Source organism: Macrotis lagotis, chromosome 2 (assembly GCF_037893015.1).
Source record: "Macrotis lagotis isolate mMagLag1 chromosome 2, bilby.v1.9.chrom.fasta, whole genome shotgun sequence".
NCBI lineage: Eukaryota > Metazoa > Chordata > Mammalia > Peramelemorphia > Peramelidae > Macrotis > Macrotis lagotis.
The window spans coordinates 10,359,310-10,378,374 of NC_133659.1; the positions used below are offsets into that span (position 1 = coordinate 10,359,310).

Sequence of the window (19,065 nt, forward strand, 5' to 3'; positions counted from 1 at the left end):
CTCAACAAGGATAAATATAAAGTCCTTTGCTTGGGTTAAAAATAAATCAAGAGCACACGGCACATTTAGTAAAAGGCAGGGGCGGTTGGATGACAATCAAAGTGAAAACCCAGAAAGCAAAGCTAGAGTTTGGAGGGACTATAGAGTCAAAAGGCATCAACACTATAATATAACATTCCCCCAAATGAATTTGATTTGGGGGGGGGGGGACTGCATGAATAGAAACCAGCAATATAATAAGGCAAGACTGTGGGCAGGGAAAATGGAGCTGAGGAGGAATGGATTGTATGTGCAGTATGCTTTCTTGGAGAAGGGTGAGACAGATTTTTTTCACAGGTTTTTGCAAGGGAATGGGGTTAAATGACTTGCCCAAGGCCACATGGCTAGGAAATTATTGTGTCTGAGGCTGGATTTGAACTCAGGACCTCCTGACTCCAGGGCTATTTTTTTCTATTCACTGTGCCACCTAGTTGCCCCAGTCCCATCCAGATGTAATGATGTCAAAGAGAGAAATCTGGAGGGAGAGGTCAGACTGCATGCATTTGGTGAACTGTGAATGAGGAGAATGAATGAAGTGGGGAAGTGATCTCTTATGGAGCATGCTGCCTTAGAGAGGGTCATTCTGGGCAGAACCTCATTTGCCCCTTGTGGCTTAATACCCCTGATAGAAATCTAACATCAAGATAGAGAAAATGCTTTGGGCTGGTCAGATTAGATATGAGGCTTTGTGTCCATTTTTACCTAGAGACTCTACAGAAAAAGCCAACCAGGATGACTAAAGGGCTCATGTTCATACCATCATATCAGGACTGATTCAAAGAGTAGTGGGACCAGGTAGGTGGTGCCATGGGTAGAGCACCTACCCTGAAGTCAGGAGGACCTGAGATCAAATCTGGCCTCAGACACTTAATACTTACTTAGCTGTGTGACCTTGAGCAATTTACTTAATCCCATCGCCTTACAAATATTTAAAAAAAAATCTTTAACTGGGAAAGGAGACTTCCCTGGATCAAGTGAGTTGGGCAGGTAGTTGAACAATCTGTATTTACTATAAACCTACTCCATTCTCAGAATGATACTGAGTATTTCTGTTAAGTATTTGAAGGAATTATATGGAAGTAGTTTTGCTCTTTACTAGTGGTTGCAAAGGGGTCAGTTTAGGATGGATGTCCAGAAAAACTTCTAACATTTAGAGTGGAAGGATCAGCCTGAAGAGGTGATGGATTCTCCCACACCAAAATTTTTTTATTAATATTTTGTTTTCCAATTATATACCATAATAGTTTCTATCCATCGTTTTTGGTAAGGTTTTTGAATTTTACAGTTTCCTCCCCACCCTCCCTTCCCTCCCCTCATCCCCCCCACAAAAGGCAGTCTGATCATCTTTACATTATTTCCATGCTATGCTTTGATAGAAATTGAATGTGTTGGGAGAGAAATCATCTCCTTAAGGAGAAAATAAAATATTAGAGATAGCAAAAATGTTGTAGTACATAAGACACTTTTACAAAATGGAAGGTAATAGACTTTGGTCTTTGTTTCAACTCCATAGTTCTTTCTCTGGGTACAGATGGGATTCTCCATCACGGGTGCTCTAAAATTGTCCCTGATTTTTGCATCGATGGAGTGAGCAAGTCCCTTCAGGTTGATCATCACCCTCATGTTGCTGTTAGGGTGGACAATGTTCTTCTTTCACCAGAAATCTTAAAACAAAGCCTGTATAGGAACAGAGCTATGGATTTAGAGCTGGCAGAGACCTGGGAAGTCATCTAACATAGCTTTGTCTTTTTACGGAGGAAACTGAAGCCCACATAGATGAAAAGATTTGTCTAGAATCGCACAGGCAGGGGAAAGAGTTAGAACGACCACTTGCCAGGTATTCTGAAGAGGGGATTCTGGTGGAGGCAAAGATTGGGTCTGATAGGTTCTATGTTCTAGTCTACAATTCTGTGAGGGTCTATGAGTTCACAGTTTTGATGCCTCTTGTGGTACTTCAGCCTCCAGAACAGCTGCAATAAAAAAGAGAAAACATTTTGATGTCTTGTTTTTACCCCTTGTGAGGGGTGTGTTGTATGTTTCCAATATAAACTGTGTGAGTCCACACAGTTCTGTGGGATGTGGTTTGGAAGGACATATGAATAGATATCTCTAGCGTTTCTTTTGCCCTGCATTTTCCAAGAGATATTTTGACTTCTACAAGGGGAGGAAGAGGGAATGATCACTGAAGACTGGCCACTTTGCTTTTCTCAGAGAAGGGGCACTAAGGCTAGAATTTTAGTTATCTATTCCACTCCTAAATCTTATTAGATGAGTGAGAAGATTAAAACTTTTAGGTTCAAGCAGAGCTTTTCTGAGAGTTAACCTCTTGTCGGAGTGCCCCGAGCCATATAATCCACTAAATGGAGTTAAAGCAAAGGTTATACGGAACAAATAGCAAATAAACCCATTTACTCAAGTTGATCATAATGCGCACGGAAATCAAAGTTACAGAAAGGGACTAAAACAGACAACACACAGAGTGAGTAAGCTCTCAATGAACATCTCAATTGGAGCAAGAGAGTCCTAGCTCGCACCTAAAGGGATTCCTCCAAAATTTCCTGTTGTAATAAGCTGGCCGTAGGGACATGTCTGAAGTTCTGACTTGTTTTGTCACAGACCTCCCCCTGTATGGAATGTTTTCTCTCTTGAGCTTGGAAACAGAAGACGTAATGTATCTCTTCTCTCAACCACATTATCATCCCATACAGGCCCAGAGCATTGTTAATTAATCTTCACCGAAGAGGAAAGTCTTATCAAAGAGACTTTAAGATCTGGTACACATCACCTCCATTTCCACAAGGGCCTCTTCCTTCCCCTAGCCAGAAGGCCATTCCTTCTGGGACAGACTAAAATAGGAAGAAAGACTTTTATAAAAAGTGGTTCGGCCAAGTTAACCTATCAAACAAGAATGAAACTCTTGCTAACTCAGTTCCCCACTGGTAACAAAGTCTCTGAAATGCATACTCAGGGTAAATTGGTCTGTAACAATTTTGGAGACTTTCAAAGCATCATTAAGCTTTCCTCAGATATTTCCAGGCTTCAGAGGCTTCAAAAAGATCACAATGAAGTTAAGAAAGTGAAACATGCTTGCCCTGAGGGAGGCAGACACTCAATAAAAACATCCTGTCCAGGGATCACAAGAGGGAGTTCTCCTCTAAACAAGGTCTTTCCCTTACTGGAATCAGTAACCCATTGAGTTCAGAGCCTTCCTCTCTCACCCACGGCCACTTACTGCACCCAGGTAACTAAACTAGAAGCCAAGGGGAGGACAGCTAGATGGTCTTGTTTAGGGCTTTTCCAGTTTAAAATCTGATAACCCTATGACCATGACTTTGTCTATGACCCTATAAATATCGACCATGTTGCTTAAAAAATCTGATTTGGCAATCAACTGAGAGATCAAAGAGCTCTGAACAGACTCTGTCCCCTGAAAGACTCTTTTTTAAAAAATGAGGTATAGGATTTTGTCTTTGGAAGAAGTCTCACCATGAAGCCCTTCTCCGCATATAGACAGTTCTGTGCCGACTTTGCAGTTTTGGAGAGTTACCTAAGACACTGAGGGAATCCGTAACTTGCCCAGGATCACACAGAACCAGAAAGGGTCTTGGAGACGCTTCATTTTATAGATGAGGAAACTGAGATATGAAAAAGTTAATGACTTGACCTGGATCATATAGTCATTAAGTCCTGAGTGGGCAGCTAGGTGGTAGAGTGGACAGAGCACTGCTCTTGGACTCATGAATTTGGGAGCTCCAACAGGCTCAAATTCTTGACACTTACTGGCTGTGTGACCTTGGGCAAGTCACTTAATCCTGATGGCCTCGCTTCCAGGGCCATCTCCAGTTGTCCTGATTCACATCTGGCCACTGGACCCAGATGACTCTGGAGGAGAAAGTGAGGCTGGGGACTTAACACAGCACCCCCTCACTCAACTCAGTTCATGTGCTTGTCGTGGCTTCACCTCCCCTGATGTCACGATCTTCTTTGAGAACAAAGGACAAACAACATCATCTGAATTAAGTTTTGAATCCAGGACTTCCTGACACTGAAGCTAATTATTTATTCATTATAGCCCCCAGCTCTTCCCTGAATGCCTTTAAATAACTTATCCAATAAAGACCACTCTGGAAACCTTCCAGAATCCCAGGCATTCCAGCTAGATCCTCCACACTCAGAGGCCCTCTGTAGGGAAGAGCCATGTGTTCCTGAGAAGATGGAGGAGTGTCATCTGAGGAGGAGGGAGGTGCAGATGGAGAAAGCAGGCTGGAGCATGGAGCAGATGAGAAGGCTGACAACCATCCAGACAAGGACAATGAGACATGATGGCCCACAAAGGTTCCTGAAGAGCTGCCAGAAGTCAACAGAAAAGATGGGCATGGCAGGGAGAGGATTGGCAACACAGAAAAGATTGGGTTTTTTCCCCCTTCACTGCTACAGCTGGATCTGATCTCTTAACTTCAAAGAGAGCTCTCTAGATGCAACATAAAAGAGAGATTATGGGGTAGGAAGGACCAAACTGTAGAAATGCTATTGGCAGATTCCCCACTTCCCTCCCATTTGTCATTTTCTTTTATCTTATTTCAGGGAGGAGGGTCCTTAGTGTATGCAGGTGAAAGCTATTTGCTAGAAACTATAAACAAGGGTCCTGATTTTTGGTAGAGCCAAAGAATAATCTCTAAGAAAGACAAATCAGGATCTTTGACAGAAAATTTCTAATTTCTACCCATTTTCTGGGCCTCGGTTTCCATATCAGAAAGAATAGCAAAATTTATGCTATGGAACATCTATGGGAATGGACCTACAGGAAGCAAACAAACAGGAGTATCTGACTATATTCTGTAGCATAGGGTCCAAACATGGGAAACAACAAAGCATATTCCATGTCTTCTAAGTCCCTTGAAGCTCTAAATCTATGAACTTTTGATATTTTCTCTAACAATGTGATTTTTCTTAGGATGGAGATGAAGGCATTATTGGTTAGCTGCTATTGTGGAACCTGATTTTCAGGGAATGAAACTGATGAACAAAAATTCTTCCTCTAAAAAAATTCTAAATTTTTTAAGAAAGATTTTGAGTTTCACAATTTTTCCCCCAATCTTACTTTCCACCCCCCACCCCCACAGAAGGCAGTCTGTCAGTCTTTACATTGATCCAAATTGAATGTGATGAGAGAGAAATCATATCCTTAAGGAAGAAACATAAAGTATAAGAGATAGCAGGATCAGACAATAAGATATCAGTTTTTTTAAATTTAAGGTAAATAGTCTTTGGTCTTTATTTGAACTTCACAGTTCTTTCTCTGGATATAGATGGTATTCTCCATCGCAGACAGCCCAAAATTGTCCCTGGTTGTTGCACTGATGGAATGAGCAAGTCCATCAAGGTTGCTCATCACCCCCATGTTGCTGTTAGGGTGGACAATGTTCTTCTGGTTCTGCTCATCTTGCTCACCATCAGTTCATGCAAATCCTTCCAGGTTTCCCTGAATTCCCGTCCCTCCTGATTTCTAGTAGAATAATAGTGTTCCATGACATACATATACCACAGTTTGTTAAGTCATTCCCCAACTGAAGGACATTCACTTAATTTCTAATTCTTTGCCACCACAAACAGGGCTGCTATGAACATTTTTGTACAGGTGATGTTTTTGCCCTTTTTCATCATCTCTTCAGGGTTTAGACCCAATAGTGGTATTGCTGGATCAAAGGAGGGATGCACATTTTTGTTGCCCTTTGGGCATCATTCCAAATTGCTCTCCAGAAAGGTTGGATGAGTTCACAGTTCTGCCAACAATGCCTTAGTGTCCAGATTTTTGATTAAGTCATGTTTTTACTCTTAAAAAAATTCTAAATTAGCAGTCTTAAAGCCTTTGTTTAAATCCTCCCCACCTTAACTATGAAGGACCCAATTAGACATAGCTCTTCTTGTTTCTAAGACAAATAGAATTTTCTATGATTTCTATGATCTTGTCCCAACAAGGATAATGGAAGAAACATTTCATGAATGTTAGAAAGATTATCAGGGAAGTAGTGTTTTGGAATCTGTGTGTGTAAAGTAAAAGGTGAAATGGGAGCTGGAATGGTATTGGTGTTTACAAGAGATATTAAAACAAGTCTTCAGCATCAGAAACTCCTAAGCTGAAAAGGTGTCCTAAATTGAGGATGTTTCTTAGACTTATATCCATTAAAAAACCATAGTTTATGGACCTCCATTAATATTTTTGTCCTTCATTTTCAAAGACCATGACAACAGGGAGGTGAGGCCTTGACAAGCACATGAATTGGATTTGAGTGGAAGGGGGAGGCTGTGCTAAGTCCCCAGCCTCACTTTCTCTTCCAGAACTATCTGGGTCCAGAGACCAGATATGAATCAGGATGACTGGAGATGACCCTGCATGTGAGGCAAATCAGGTGAAGTGATTCACCCAAGGACACACATAGTGTCAAGTGTCTGAGTCTGGAATAGAACTCTAGTCCTGACTCTGAGAACAGTGCTCTATCCACTTCACCACCTAGCTGCCTTAGAGTCTCAAGGATCTGGATGACTCTGGAGGAGAAAGTGGAGTTGGTGAATCAGCACAGCAACCCCTCACTCAAATTCAGTTCATGTGCTTGTTTGGGGATCGGCGTCCCTGATGTCATGGTCATCTTCAAGAACAAAGAACAAATATCATCAAAGTAGTCTGAGAAGAAAATGACAACTCATTCCAAAGTCTTTTACAAGAAAATGCTAGGGGCGGCTAGGTGGCGCAGTGGACAGAGCACCGGCCTTAGAGTCAGGAGGACCTGGGTTCAAATCCAGTCTCAGACACTTAATAATTCCCTAGCCGTATGGCCTTGGGCAAGCCACTTTACCCAGTTGCCTTGAAAAATCTAAAAAAAAATGCTAGAGGAGATTATGAAGAGTTGAACACAATTTGCATCTCCTTCTGCTAAACTGTCTTTGCTTCAAGTCTTTATTTGACCCAAGATCAGAAAAGCCCTGTAACCTTCCTTGTAGCTGCCATTTAATACCTTAAGGTAATTTCCTGCTCTCCAAATTCATTGAATGGGATTCTGGCAAAGAAATGCTCATAGGACCTATGTGAGGCATGAAGTACATTTGCTTTCCTCAGCACTCCCCCATCCCCAAAATCCTCTAAGTTGAGTGCACAAATAATAAAAGTGAAGCGGGGAGAAAACTGAAAAAAAAAACCTCAGGGAATATGGGAAGGTGATTATCCTTTACTCTCCTTATTTTGATTATACCTCCTTTCCTTGATTTATATACGTCTGTTCATAGACCTCCCAGGCTTTGGACCACTCTTCATAAGAGGCAAACACAGAAGAACTACTGTCCATGAAGTTTTACACAGAGACAACAGAAATGATGATTTCTTTTTGTTTACAAGGCAGTGGGGTTAAGTGACTTGTCAAGGTAACATAACTAGGCAATTATTATGTGTCTGAGATCAGATATGAACTCAGGTCCTCCTGACTCCAGGGCCAGTGCTCTATCCACTGCACCACCTAGCTGCTTGAAGCAACAGAAATGAGAGGGTAACATGGTAGGAAAAAAGGGTGGTATCATCTCAGCCAATATTCTGAAAGCTATGTCCAGAAAGAGGGCGGCAATTGTGATTCTATCCTCTGCCTTTGGAGGAACACACTTCTGGGCCATAAAGTTGAGGGAGGCTGTTGAGAAGCTGAAGAGCATCCGAAGGAACATCACTGCACTAGAGATGGGACTGGAGAGCGTGCTATGTAAGAAGCAGTCGAAGGAACTAGGGATTATTCATATTAAGAAGGCTCAGATTGGACATGACAGTTGTCCTGAAGAAGCAAAAGGAGTAAAAATGTTCCACTAGTTCCCACAGGGTAGAAGTAGGATTCATGGCAGAAAACTTCCAAGAGGAAGATTTATGTGGGACAGTAAGATGGCACCATAATGAACAGGTTTGTCCTGGATCAAATCTGACGTACAACACTTACTAACTGGGTGACCCTGCACAAGTCACTTCTTCCTGTTGTCACAGTGTCTTCATCTGTACAATGAACAGGGGATGGAAATGGCAAACCACTCCAGTATCTTTGCCAAGAAAACCCCACAGAGGTTCATTGAGTCAGCTATGACTGAAAATGACTGAACAACAACTAAAAAGGCTTAGATAAGGAAAAGCATCATAATTACTAGACTTCTTCAACAGTGGAAGTGGGAGGCAGGAAGTCCTCTTTTGCTCAGAGCTCTTCAAGTAAAGGCTGATATTGCTTGCTAAGGATTTTGAGAAGAGAATCCTTCTCTGATACAGATTAAACTAAATGTCCCCAAGGTTGCTTCCAACTGAGATTTTGGAAAGAAGGGCACAAGTGGGTTTGTTTTTACTGTGGATATGATTTATATCTGGTCTTTTGAAGAAAGAAATTAGAGGGGCTTTGAAATGAGGGAATCAGAATGTTGAAAAGGGAAGGAAACTTCTCGATCAATCAGTTAATATTTTTAAAGCAGCTAATATGCGCCAGATCCTGTGCTAAGATTTGGGGAATAGAAATAAAACATGCCTGCCCTCAAGGAGTTTATGATCTAGTGGAGAAGGTAAGATGCAAATAAATATGTACAAAGCAATATCAGAGAGAATTAACATATGGAGCACATGAGAGAAAAGTGAGATGAAACACACTTGTATGTCTCCCTGGGGCAAGTTCATGAGTTATAAACCCAACAAGTATGGGATACCATCAACCAGAACAAAAAGTGTTCACAGAACCCAGGTTACTCCAAGGGTAACAGCAATATTAAGAAAAATAACTCCAAAACATCTTTGGAACTCAGTCAATAAACCAAATTGATAGTAGAACACTTTCACAATCTGAAACCCTTCTACCAGTCTCCCAGATATAGAAGTGATGCACAAAAATTTAAGAATGATACTTCTAACAGATGCTGCTATACCAAATATTTGTAATCCCCAAACTTCAAGGAATAAAAACTTTCAAAACATAGAGATGGAGCAGAAAAATCAAAATCATATGGGAATGAGATGATATACATATAATTCCCATCATCCTATAAATTACTGGAGTTATGTGCCAAGGATGCTTGCAGGAAACCCACAGGGGATGAGCTTATATCTTAATACTTTAACTACAAAAAAGAAATTATTTCATCTACCTGGGCACTAGTCCAAAGAACATTAACTATAACTGAATAACAAAAGCATTGAAACCTCTTCCTAGGGCTATGTCTATCTGAACATTGTTGAACAAAATAAGGAGAACGTGATTTTACTAATAACAATAAAACCATATTTCAATTAATATCACCATAATGATTTTTCATAATCACCAAACTATGTGAAATGAAAAGCCTTCCAAATACATGGACTTAATAGAAAATTCCAATCATGTATAATAACCAGGATGAGGCAGAGTTCATCTCTAGGCTCTTGGAGTTGTCCCAAAGATATGCTCAGTGAGTCAACAGAACTTATATCCCAATATTTTTATTCAGTTATGGAAAAGCAGCCATTTCTGTTTTTCTATGCATGCTGACCTTGAAAACATAAAAGAATAATATCATTATTGACTTGTTGATGGAATGAAAGCTCATAGTGAGTAGATTTCATTTCACTTTTTTTTGTCTTTGCATCACCAGAACTTTGCATAGTATCTGGCAGGTAGTAACAGTTCAGTAAATGTTTGCTGATTGGTAATTTCAGGACCATTTCTATCTGAATTTCACCAAAAACATGAGAAAAATGAAACAAACTACAAGAAGAATAATGATATTAACATAAACTCATAAGGTATTTCAAAGATTGCAAAGTAGCCAAATATGGTGGAACTCCCTACTACAAGGAAGGTTGAGGATGGGATCAATTGAGCTGAGTTCTGAGCAGATGTAAGGCTAAAACCAATTAGTAACAAAATGGTAGCCTTGGAAGTGAGGGCTACCATGTTGGAGGATTGATCTAACCCAGGTTGGAAAAATGCAACTGGCCAGTGTTCCTTCCCTGATCAAGTATAGAATCTGATTCTAAGTGGTTCCTGTACTTCAAGCTTAACACAGAAAACCTCAACTTCAAAAAGTCTCATGAAATATTTTATAAACACTCTCTTATTTTATCCACAATGATCCTGTTGGGTAGTTATAACTGGCATTATTACCATTTCATAGATGGGAAAACTGGGGTTAAAAAGTCTAAGTGACCTGCTTTAGTTATACATCAAGTGTTAGAGGTGGGGTGTGAACCAAGGTCTCTCTCTAATATAAAAGCTGAAGCACGATCTACTCCACTATTTACAAATTAATAACCATTTATGAAGACTACAAGAACTGTGATTAGTTTTATGTGGTTATTCTGTGAGAGAATATTTTATGTTTAGAACAGGCAGAGCTTTAGGCAGTGGGCATAGTAAGTAGAGCATTAGAATTGCAGCCAGGAAATCAGGGGTTTGAATTCTCAGACTCTCACTTTAGTGGGACCCTGAGTAAGACATTTCATTTCTCTAAGATCATTTTTACACCCATAAAAATGGAGACAATCATTCTAATCTCCCCTCCCAGAGTGAGTGGGAAGAGCCAGTGAGGCACTTGATATAAAGGGCTTTGCCAGGATTGAAGGAATATCTATATACATTCATACCTACACACATATGCTTATATATACATGGAATTTTTGTCTTTTTGTGGTGCCGGGAGAAGAATGGAAGATTTAAGGTCTAAGGAACTGGCACCATGTCTCAGCTCTGCCATTTACTGCTCATAGAACTATGGGAAAATTATCTAACGATCATGTGCAACACGGAGGGGGGGGGGGATTCGATTCTATGGTCTCATGTGTGCTGTGCACAAACATGAATGCACACAAACAACAGCAGAAGGTAGATTCAGATCCCAGCTCCCTGCTCCCATACTTACTATCTGGATGACCATGGATATGAGCTCTCTTTCCAGTGGTGATAAGGCTGGTGGGATTAGCTGTCTCCTTCACAGGATGTATTTCTCAAAATCTTACCACGCTATGGGAGCTCAGATTGTTCTTGGTGCTGCTGACCATTTTACCATCCAGGTACATCTCTGGCAATAGGAGTTTTTCCATCCACTTAGTTCAGACAGACAGACAGACAGGTGATTTGTAGGACTATTGATTCCGATTTGGTGAACAGGCAGAGTTCTAGGACCCAGTGCAATTATTACGAGGAGTCATTGGTGGGCCAGTACACAAGAACTCGGAACCCAGTGTCCCGGGACTAGGGTTCAATTTCCAGTCCTCTTATTTATAACCCATGTGGAACTCCCTTCCACTCCTTTGGTGTGTGTTCTGTAAAATGATGACTCCGGGGTCCTTCTGACTCCAGGATTCTTAATTACAATCCAACAGTCTATTCATTGACATACTTAGCAGACTTCACAATCCCAGAAGCTGGAGTTGAATGGCTTAAATCTGACTGCTAAAGAAGACGAGAAACCTACAACTGCAGTCAGAAAAAACTGGGTTCAAATCCTGCTGCTGACATTTTAATCAAGTATTGGCTTTAATTATCTGCTTTATGCTAGGCACTGAGATAAGCCCTGGGCTTACTACTTTCCTTACTATTGTTTTCTTTAATACTACTATCACTACGACTACCGCTACTGCCACTACTGCTTCTGCTCCTGCTACTACTACTACTGCTGCTGCTACTACTACTACTACTGCTGCTGCTACTACTACTACTACTGCTACTACTACTGCTGCTGCTACTACTACTACTACTGCTACTACTACTGCTACTGCTACTGCTGCTGCTACCATTTTAACACAGCTAAATGAAAGAACAGGTAAAGTGTTTGTCATATCAGGTCTCAAACTCTTCCCAGCTGCATGATCCTAGTCAAGTCACTTAACGTCTCTTTGTTTCAATTTCCTTCTCTGGAAAATATGAATAATGATAGCACTTGCCTCTCTGGGCTGTTGTGAGGATCAAATGAGATAAAACTGGTAAAACCTGACACAGAGCCTGGTCTGTAACAGGAGCCATACGAATGCTAACCATTAATGTAATTAGTCGCTACGTTTTACCTATTTCATGATCCACATCCAAAGACCAAAGCTCCCTCAAGGAGCTGACATTCTGAAGAGAGATCAAGCAGACCTAAAGGGCACACACATCTCTGTGCCCATACCCATAGCTATATAGAAGGCATATTTGTAAATGTTATGGTAGATCGAATATGTTTTAATATTTTAATTCAAATAACTTACAATTAAAATTTGAACATGAAATGACATGTAAAATACATTTTAAAATGAAACTAGAAAATATAACATTTTAAATATTTACATATGCATGTATTATAGTACTAGGTAACTGTGGCGAAGGCTTCTGCAGATGTCATTTGATTTGAACCTTGAAGGACCAGAGGAAGGGTTCTGAGGGGGTGGAGTTGAGGCCCCAGAGCATTCTAGGTATGAGGGACAGCCAGAACAAAGGAATGCAGACAGAATCCCAGCTATGCCGCATGGCTGGAGAGGTAAGGAAGGGGTCAGGTGGTGGAAAGGGGAAGGGGCAGGGGAAGGGGAAGGGAAAGGAAGGGAAAGACACTACTAATCTAGTAAGAGTTGATCTTTGGACAATTTTCCAACAGCCTGGCATACATAGCAGAAATAATGAATAGAGTCTGCAAGTCCTGGGTTCAAGTCCAGCTTTAGCTACTTACCTCAGGGGCAAGTGAAGTTACTCTCCCTTTCTGGTCCTCGGGCAGTTCATCTCTAAAATGATGAGGCTGACCTAAATGCTCTCCATGGTTCATTAGAGAAGACCATTTTGTAAGGGTGGATACGGCTCTCCCCATCCACACCCCCCCTTGCCCCCGTCTCACGACCATGAAGAATGACCCCTTTATTGGACAGCTGGAAAAACGAATTCTGCAAATACAAAGTTGTCCAAAGTGATGTAGCTGGTTTGGGGATAGTCAGCCATGCCTCAGCAGCAGAGAGGGGCAGGCGATGGGTGGTGGAGGTTGATGCAAATCTGAATCAAATATTTATGAAGAAACTAATATAACCAGAGAAAGATCCTATGTTTCTCGCCATGACCAGAAGTTGGTGAGGACCCCTTCCCTTCTTGCAGAGTTAAAGCAGAAGGTCAATAGGAGGGCAGTTTTACAACCCAAACCTGTCTGCCTGGATTTGCAAAATCACTGGGTCTTAAAACAAAACTCTAACTCAAAGGCATCATTATTATTCAAAATTCCTTGAATGCCAACAGCTTGCTGGGGCTTCTCTAAGAAACACCGAATTCGGAGTCCGACAGCTGCTGAGCAGAGAAAGAGGGAACTTGTCCTCTTTGTGTCTATGAATGCCAGGAAGGTGGGAGGGAGGCAACCTGGCTGGCCCGGTAGAAAGAGGGAGCTAGAAGACCTAGGTTCAAACCCCAGCTCTCCCAGGTGACCTCGGGCAATCTACTTGGGTCTCAGTTTCCCCATCTGTAAAATGGGGGAGGGAAGAATTAGATTGCTTTTTGAAGCTGCTTCTAGCTCTAGATTTATCACCACCATCTCCAACAGAATGGCATGAAATAGGCCTCTGGGGTCCTCATTACCAAGCTGAAACCAACAGTTAGTCATGAGTAAAGGAGTAATAAATGTAATTCCAATACACTTTCCTGGTGAAATCTGAGAGGCTGCCCACTGTGGTAGAGTGAGTCCTGGACTGGTATTCAACTCCCCCCCACCCCAACTTGCCAAGATAAGTCAAAGGATCTATAGAATTGGAAAGGGTCCCAGAAGCAAACGAGTCTGACCCCTGCCTTTTACAGATGAAGAAACTGAGGAAGAGCGGCCCAACACCTAGGTGAATTCAGAATGCATTTTCCTAGGATGAGGAGGAAGTTGAAGAGGGAGTGAATCCAGATGAAAAGAGGGTGACCTGATCCTTCTACCAGCTAGCAAAACTTTGAAGTGTCTACAGTACCGGGTGAACTTCAGGACACAGAGACCCCAAAACTTTTAAGGCCTTTTCTATCCTCTAGAAATTTACAGTCTACCATGCTTTCCTCGCCAGCAGGTTTTGCTGCAACCACTATGTTGACATTCCAGAATATTGTTTAACTCTAGTTTGTAAATAATTTCCTGGAGGGCTGGAGGTGGAAAGGAAGTGATGACCAGAACATTCCCTTGTCACCCAGAGACTGTCTGGGGGCTAGATGGGTGACCCTTCCAATGCAATACCTCTGGCTTGGAAGGAACCCTGCAGATTGAAGGGAAATTCCAGCTTTGTCCATTACTGCTGGTGTGACTTGTCAAGCTATTTCACCATTCTGTGCCTCAGTTTCCCCACTTTTCAAATAAGAGAATGAAAAACCATCCAAGGTCGATGGAGCTCAGAGTCTAGAAATCAGTGACTATCACTACAGTGCTGGACAAAAGACTACAAATACAAAGGGGAATTAAAAGCAGTCAGTGCCCCCAGGGGTTTGCATGTTCTCAGCCTAGACAACATACCTAACTGTCTGCAAAATACTTTGGTCCTGGGCTAAGGCCAGGTCTGGGGGAGATCCATTCTGAAGGTTTTCTCGGGGTGTCAGGCGGAGTTTGGTTTGGAGGTAGGTGAGGATGGCAGAAGTCTTTAGCTTTGGGAGCTCCTACTGGCTTGAGGAACTGGAGCTGCGGAGAAAGGAGGAGAAAAAGGTCCCCAAATCCAAAGGTTTGAGTGGACAGTGGCCCCTTCAGCCCCCAAAGGGCAAGACGGGGTGATCGGAGGGGACACCCCCACAAGGGGCAATGCTGAACGGCTCTGATCTGAAATAAGGAGATGAGAGTGCAGGGACAGAGGATGGAGAGAGGAGCCGAGGGAGAGGAAGACAGGCGTGGGGGAGGGGGAGAGAGGCAAGAAAGGACAAGACTGAGGGAGGACAGGATTGGAGAAGTGGGGGGGGGGGAGAGGAAAGAGGAAGAAAGGGGGGGAAAGGATGCACCCCAGTCATGAGGCTTGGGGGGATAGTGGTGGCGCCTTGAGTGCTCCCCAAAGGGGAAGGCAGGAGGGAACAGCAGCACCCAAGGGACCATGCTGGACGAGTGACTTGGTCTGGTATGGGGAGAGAAGAGAGGAGTGAGAGCTGAGGATGGAGAGAGGAGCTGCAAGGAGAGGAAGACAGAGGTGGGGAAGGAGAGGCCAGAAAGGACAAAATGGGGGGAAGGGAAGGGGGGAGGAGGGGGAAGAGGAAAGGAAGAAAGGGAGCCAGGGAAGATAAGGAGGGAAAGACAGAAGGAGAAGGAAGGGGGGGGGAGATCAAAGAGAGGGGAGGTCGATGAGCGAGAGAGAAGGAAAGAGAGTCCCTGAGAAAGCGGAGAGGGTGGAAAGGAGGAAAGTGAGATGAGGGGGCAATGGAGACTAGGAGACGGAGAACAGGGAAGAAAGGGCCAAGGGAGACACAGGGAGACACAGGGAGACATAGGGAGACACTCCCTGGAGGAGAAAAAAGGAGACAGTGAGTGAGAAGGAAAGAGACTGGGAGAAAAGAGGAAGAGAGAAGGGGAGAGAGAGAGAGAGAGAGAGAGAGAGAGAGAGAGAGAGAGAGAGAGGGAGAGAGAGAGAGAGAGAGAGAGAGGTGTAGAGGAAAGGGAAGAGAGGAGAGGAGAGAGAGGTAGAGGAAAGGGAAGAGAGGAGAGAAAGAGGGAGAGAGAGAGAGAGGGAGGGAGGGAGGGAGAGAGAGAGAGAGAGAGAGAGAGAGAGAGAGAGAGAGAGAGAGAGAGAGAGAGAGAGAGAGAGGTGTAGAGGAAAGGGAAGAGAGGAGAGAGAGAGAGGTAGAGGAAAGGGAAGAGAGGAGAGAAAGAGGGGGAGAGAGAGAGAGAGAGAGAGAGAGAGAGAGAGAGAGAGAGAGAGAGAGGTGTAGAGGAAAGGGAAGAGAGGAGAGAGAGGTAGAGGAAAGGGAAGAGAGGAGAGAAAGAGGGAGAGAGAGAGAGGGAGAGAGAGAGAGGTGTAGAGGAAAGGGAAGAGAGGAGAGAGAGAGGGAGAGAGAGAGAGAGAGAGGTGTAGAGGAAAGGGAAGAGAGGAGAGAGAGAGGTAGAGGAAAGGGAACAGAGGAGAGAAAGAGGGAGAGAGAGGGAGAGAGAGAGAGAGAGAGAGAGAGAGAGAGAGAGAGAGAGAGAGAGAGAGAGAGAGACAGAGGTGTAGAGGAAAGGGAAGAGAGGAGAGAGAGAGGTAGAGGAAAGGGAAGAGAGGAGAGAAAGAGGGAGAGAGAGAGAGAGAGGTGTAGAGGAAAGGGAAGAGAGGAGGAGAGAGAGAGGGAGAGAGAGAGGGAGAGAGAGAGAGAGAGAGAGAGAGAGAGAGAGAGAGAGAGAGGTGTAGAGGAAAGGGAAGAGAGGAGGAGAGAGAGAGAGAGAGAGAGAGAGAGAGAGAGAGAGAGAGAGAGAGAGAGAGAAAGAGAGAGAGAGAGGGAGAGAGAGAGGTGTAGAGGAAAGGGAAGAGAGAGAGGAGAGAGAGAGAGAGAGAGAGAGAGAGAGAGAGAGAGAGGAGAGAGAGAGAGAACTGAGAGGAGAGAAGAGAGGTGTGGGAGGAAAGGGAAGAAAAGAGGGAGGAGAGAGGTGGGGGAGGGAGTCATGTGATCCCCGCCTGCTCCTTTAAAGCGTCCCCCAGCCCGTGGCGGAGGCAGGCAGCGCGCACAATCGGGGCTCTGGGCGCAGGGGAGCCCGCCCTGGAGCCGGCTGGGCCGGGGAGTCTGCGGCCGCCCGCCCCGCCCGACTCGGGGGAGCCCGCGCCTGCCTCAGTGGGCCGAAGTTTGGCGGCGGCCGCGGAGCCCGGCAGGGGCCCGAGGCGTCCGGAGCGGCGGCCCGAGCGGGCAGGGGGCGGCCCCGCAGCCCCCCACTCCGGCCCCCGGCCGAGCCCTCGAGCCGCGGCGGCGGCGCGGCGGCGGCGGCGGCGGCGGCCGAGGCGAGGCCGCGGCGGGGCGGCGCGATGGCCGGGGGCGATCATCGAGAACATGAGCACCAGGAAGCTGTGCATCGTCGGGGGGGATCCTGCTGCTGTTCCAAGTGCTCGCCTTCCTGGTGGGGGGCTTGATCGGTGAGTGGGAGGCGGGCGGCCCGCGGCCGGGGGGGGGGGGCGGCCGCGGCGCCTCTTGTTTGGCGGCTGGTTACAGTATCAGTGGCTGGCCTCTATGATCTAATTAGGCTGCCCATTGTGGCTCAGAAAGGCCGGCGCGGTGGGGCTCCGCGGGGCACGCTGCAGGCTAGCGGCGCAGAGAAAGGCCGGGGGAAGAAAAGTTTTGGCCTAGTTTCAGGGTCTACTTGAAAGGCAGGCGGGGGGGGGGCGCCCGCGGCTCGCCTGCCCACCCCGGCTTCTCGGGGCTGCGCCCCCCGCCCGGGCCTGCAGATCGGAGGCGGCCGGGGGCCTCCGCGATCGCGGGTGGGGGGGGGGGCGCGGGACGTGTCCGAGAGGGGGTCCCCGGCCCCCCCCCCCCCCTGCCTTCTAGGGAGTCCTCGCCGCTGGCGATCCGGCCCCGAGCGAGCCCCCCCCCCGCCCCCGGCCCGGGTTTGCGTTCTGAACCGGCCGCGGCCGGCCGCGAGTCCGGCGCTTCCCCCGGCCCCCCGGCGCGGCCCGCGAGTCCGGCTTCCTTCCGGGTGCCCGGCTGGGCCCGGGCCTGGCCGCCCCCTCCCCCACCGCGGCCCCAGGGCACCCCCGGCCCGGGCCCTCCCCAAAGTTGGCAGCGGCCGGGCGCCGCTTCCCGCTAGTTTGCTCCGAGTCGGGCCAGCTGCGGGGCTCCCTCTGGGGGAGAGGGGACGGACGGGGGGAAACTCTGGGTCCCCGGGGGGGCAGCTCCCCGCCCGCCGGCGCCTCCCACTCCCCTCCTGGTGCACGCGTGGAAACCGAGGCCGAGAGCGCGGGCGAGGCGCGCCCCGCGGCTGCTCAGCGGCAGGGCTGGGATTCGAACCCAGGGGCCTGGGACCGGAGCGGCCGGGGGCGGCTCGGGCAGGGGCTGCTGCGCCGCGGCGCCGCCTTTGGGGGGAGGCGAACGAGGAGTCCGGCGCGTCCCTGCCAAGCGCCGCGACCTCGGAGCAAATGGTGGGGAACAAAGGAGGGGGGGGTGGGGGGGCCCCGAGGCCGCCTCCCGGCGCCCTCCCGGCCCGCCCCTCGGAGGCCCGCGGCCCCGAGCCTGCCCCGGTGCCAGTGCCGAGCCTCCGGCCTCCCTTGCTGAGCATTGCTCCGAGGTGCCAGCCGAGCGCCCTCAAAGTCGCGCACACCTCGGGAGCTGGCAGTCAGGCTGCCCTCGGATCCCCGGCCGGCCGGGGGTGGGGGGGAGCGGATCCTGCGGAGTTGGGGTGTCTGTGTGTGTGTGTGTGTGTGTGTGTGTGCTTGTGTGTGTCTGCCGGGGGGGGGGGGAAAGCTGATCTCCCTGCCTCAAGGAGCCCATCATCAACTGTTGCAGGTTTGGGGAGGAGTGGGGGGAGGGGGAGGGGCCGGAACAGGGTGAGCATTGCCCCCCCCCCAGGGTGATGAAGGTCAGAGCTAGACACCGAGGAGAGAGAGGAGAGAGAGAGAGAGAGACGAGAGGAGAGAGAGAGGAGAGAGAGAGAGAGAGAGAGAGAGAGAGAAGAAGAAGAAGAAGAAGAAGAAGAAGAAGAAGAAGAAGAAGAAGAAGAAGAAGAAGAAGAAGAAGAAGAAGAAGAAGAAGAAGAAGAAGAAGAAGAAGAAGAAGAAGAAGAAGAAGAAGAAGAAGAAGAAGAAGAAGAAGAAGAAGAAGAAGAAGAAGAAGAAGAAGAAGAAGAAGAAGAAGAAGAAGAGAGAAGGTTGTATTTGCAAAGCGGTCTCATTCTCCCAGAGCAGAATGCCTCGCCTTTCCCAGGCTGATTGTCCACGGGTGACAGTCCCCGGCCTCTAGACTGTACTCTACAGTACCTAACATACATGTCTCTGTGTGTGTGTCATGTGCATCTCTGGCCCTCTTAAGGCTTCCCGTGCACTTTCAATACCTTATCTCACTCTATCCTCATGTATTCCTGGAAGGTTGATGCAATTCTTACACCTCCTTTACCGAGGAAAGAAACTGAGGCAGAGATGTTAAGTGA

At 46.5% G+C, this 19,065-nt stretch overlaps 1 protein-coding gene and 1 long non-coding RNA gene across 2 annotated transcripts in view; one reads left to right on the forward strand and one right to left on the reverse strand.

Annotated features, from left to right (window-relative positions):
- Nucleotides 1-1,514: 1,514 nt before the first annotated feature.
- On the reverse strand, nt 1,515-15,212 carry LOC141510920 (uncharacterized). The gene is made up of 3 exons (XR_012475191.1): nt 14,503-15,212; nt 10,936-11,492; nt 1,515-2,009 (listed from the first exon to the last, which is right to left on the reverse strand). It is a non-coding gene; the product is annotated as an uncharacterized LOC141510920 (long non-coding RNA).
- Nucleotides 15,213-16,964: 1,752 nt separating this feature from the next.
- WLS (Wnt ligand secretion mediator) overlaps nt 16,965-19,065 on the forward strand; it is a 132,503-nt gene continuing 130,402 nt past the window's right edge. Inside the window, 2 exon segments of the mRNA XM_074221212.1 lie at nt 16,965-17,006; nt 17,008-17,062. Coding sequence (XP_074077313.1) covers nt 16,980-17,006; nt 17,008-17,062 — 82 coding nt within the window. The 5' untranslated portion in view covers nt 16,965-16,979.